The sequence below is a fragment of the Humulus lupulus genome, chromosome 7 (assembly GCF_963169125.1).
Source record: "Humulus lupulus chromosome 7, drHumLupu1.1, whole genome shotgun sequence".
In the NCBI taxonomy this organism is placed as follows: Eukaryota; Viridiplantae; Streptophyta; class Magnoliopsida; order Rosales; family Cannabaceae; genus Humulus; species Humulus lupulus.
This window is the reverse complement of record NC_084799.1, coordinates 10673889-10677245: the sequence shown is the minus strand read 5'-3', so window position 1 is coordinate 10677245 and position 3357 is coordinate 10673889. Positions and strand designations below refer to the sequence as shown.

The 3357-nt window shown below is 34.8% G+C and overlaps 1 protein-coding gene across 1 annotated transcript; it reads left to right on the top strand.

Moving 5' to 3' along the window:
* Positions 1-208: 208 nt before the first annotated feature.
* On the top strand, positions 209-3134 carry LOC133790642 (GDSL esterase/lipase At5g33370-like). The gene is made up of 5 exons (XM_062228341.1): positions 209-546; positions 627-754; positions 841-1083; positions 1744-1996; positions 2577-3134. Exons 1-5 carry the CDS (start codon positions 294-296, stop codon positions 2807-2809), a joined length of 1110 nt encoding a protein of 369 aa, XP_062084325.1. The 5' UTR covers positions 209-293; the 3' UTR covers positions 2810-3134.
* Positions 3135-3357: the final 223 nt, after the last annotated feature.

Genomic DNA, 3357 nt, shown 5'->3' with positions numbered 1-3357 from the left:
TTGACTATATGGAGGCTTTAACTTATTGGTAAAAGAAGGGGGGCCCTTATTATTACCTGATCTTATCTCAGTGATCGATCGAGCAGAGTGGTAGAACAAGGTCATTTAATATGATATATATCTACGTACAGTAATTTATAGTAGGCCACTAGCTAGGTAGCTCGTAAGATCAACACTATATAAACCCAAACTCCCATGAACCATTTCACATCACCAGTAGTGGAGTACTAGTATTACATAGTATATTCTAGTAAAGTAAGAGTGTTTCCAAACTGTGTGTAGTTTTTTTATCAATGGAGAACTACTCTTCGAATATCGTTTTTTCTTCCATACTATTTGGAGCACTTGTCATCACTTTGAGCAGTTTTGGCCACCAAGCTGAGGCCAGAGCTTTCTTTGTCTTTGGAGACTCTCTTGTCGACAATGGCAATAACAACTATCTAGCCACAACAGCCAGAGCTGACTCTCCTCCTTATGGCATTGACTACCCTACTCATAGAGCCACTGGCCGTTTCTCCAATGGCCTCAACATGCCAGACCTTATCAGTACTAGTTTAATTTTCCTTATCATTTATATAAAATATTATTTATATATATATATATGTATTGACTTCATATGTGACCAGGTGAGCAACTCGGGTCAGAGCCCACATTGCCGTACTTGAGTCCGGAGCTCACTGGCGAAAGGCTACTAGTTGGTGCAAACTTTGCTTCTGCTGGGATTGGAATTCTCAATGACACTGGATTTCAGTTTGTCAGTACTTTTTCATTTTTATTTCCATGATCTTCATCATATATATATACACATATATAATAAATTGTTACATTGATTTTTTGCAGCTGAACATTATCAGAATATACAAACAATTGGAGTACTTTCAACAATACCAAAGCCGGGTTAGTTCTCTGATTGGAGCTGAGGAAACACAAAGGCTTGTAAACGATGCATTGGTCCTCATTACACTTGGTGGAAATGACTTTGTCAACAACTATTACTTGGTCCCTTTCTCTGCCAGATCTCGCCAGTACTCTCTTCCAGACTATGTAGTCTACATCATTTCTGAATATCGCAAAGTCCTTGCGGTAATTAATAATCAATTAATACTCATTTATCGCTACTTAATTTTATTAATTATATCATAATTACTATGCATAACGTCCATTTATATATATGATGATGATATATTATATCCCAATATATGATCATTCAATAATAGACTAATATATATAGTGATTCTTTACCATTTTAAAGATTAGTGTGTTGTATAATGCTGAAAGCTGAAACAGATAGAGAACAAAAATAGGCATCATCAAATAGTCACAACAAAAGTAAGGGAAAATGAATTTTTCTAGATGAAAAAAGTGGGGCCACATTTATGGTCAATTTATTATTGTGGGGTTGTGTGCTTTATAGTGAGGCAAGGGAGTTATGGCAATTATGCTTGGTTGGTGAGACCACCAACAAGCATTTTGCATTCTCAATAATGGGACCCCTATTGAGACCAACAAGTCTTGATCTTGATTTAGTTAAATAAACCCCTTGCTTTTTGGAAAACAAATATAATTAATCAACATATAAGAATTAATGTTCTTTTGATCTCTCATTTTCTTGACATTGCAATTAGTAGCAATAATGTGAAGTAGACAAATATATATATATATATACATGTTATACATTGTTATTTGGTTGAACTTTTTTTGAAGATTAGGGTTTTTGATGACTATATATGTGTGTGAATATAGAAACTATATGAGTTGGGAGCCCGGCGGGTGTTGGTGACAGGGACTGGACCCCTAGGGTGTGTGCCAGCAGAGTTGGCTCAACGAGGCAGAAATGGTCAGTGCGCGGTCGAGCTACAGCGAGCTGCAGCCTTATTCAACCCTCAGCTTGTTGACATTATCAATAGCCTAAACAGTGAGATTGGCACGGATGTCTTCATTGCTGCAAATGCATTCAATATGCATATGGATTTCATCTCCAACCCTCGAGCATATGGTATGTACTATATACATTCAATTACAAACCCTAATTCTCTTATATTATATACAATTATAAGGTTTCACAAACTCGAGATAATATGGAGGACAATTCAATGGCTCATAAATAATGTGATAGGTGGTCCTCTCTATTAATTAATGAAAAGATAATGAAGTTAATTTGGGTCCCTTTAATAATGTATATAGAAAGGGATAGGGGTCCTGTCTCTAGGGCTTTCATCTCTCAAATCTATTCACACATAATGTGAATTTCCATTTATCAATCATTATTATATTTCTTATGATCCAAAGAAAAAAATCTCCCACAATCACATCCATAATAATGCACTTAAATCTTTATTTATTTGATGTTTACTATCTTTCATTTGCATTTGCATTTCTCTCGGTTCGAGCCAGATAGATCTAACTTATTGAGCAATGAACTCATAGCTCAATAAATGATAACTGTCTGGACTGAACTCCATCTAATTTGAGCTGAATTCGTCCTCGAGCCAACTAGTTTTATAGTTTCCCAAAATTTATTATTATTTCATTGATCTTATATAAATATAAAAACTATATATTTGTGGGTTTTGTAGGATTTGAAACATCAAAGATTGCATGCTGTGGACAAGGACCATTTAATGGAATAGGGCTTTGCACTCCACTCTCAAACTTGTGTCCAAACAGAGATGTTTATGTGTTTTGGGATGCCTTCCACCCATCAGAGAGGGCAAACAGAATAATTGTGCAGCAAATTTTGGAGGGCTCTAACAAGTACATGCACCCAATGAATCTCAGCACTGTTATGGCATTGGACTCTAGGACCTAGAGAGGAGAGTCCTTTACTTCTCATTATTATTATTATTATTATTATTAAATTATCCCTCTCTTTTCTCTCTTTTTTTTTATTTATTGTTCTATGTGGCCTGTTTGTCAGTGCTATTATTATACCCTTTAAGGCCCTTTAGAAAATTACATTATGATATTCCAATAAGGTAATTAGTTTAGGATATCCTCTATCTCTCTCTCTTTTATTATAGAGTGTTGGTAATATTGTGTCTAGATGTGTGTTGAGTGTGATCAAATTGTGTATGCTTTTATGGTGTAATTGCTACTTTAATGGCAGGTTAATGTATTTATCCTTTTCAAATAAATTAGCTTAAGAGTCACTTTTGTTGATTGTTTTTTTCTATTTTGACAACTTTTGTTCTTGTGACATATTCTTTTTGTGCTTTTTTTTTTCTCAACTGTTTTACTTTGTGATGAGCTATGAACTCAGAGTCCATCGCTTAAAACCAAAAATGATATGAAGAAAAACATTTTTGGTTGAAGAGAAAAAAAACGACATGTCGCTGACAGAAGTCATTTGAGCAACAT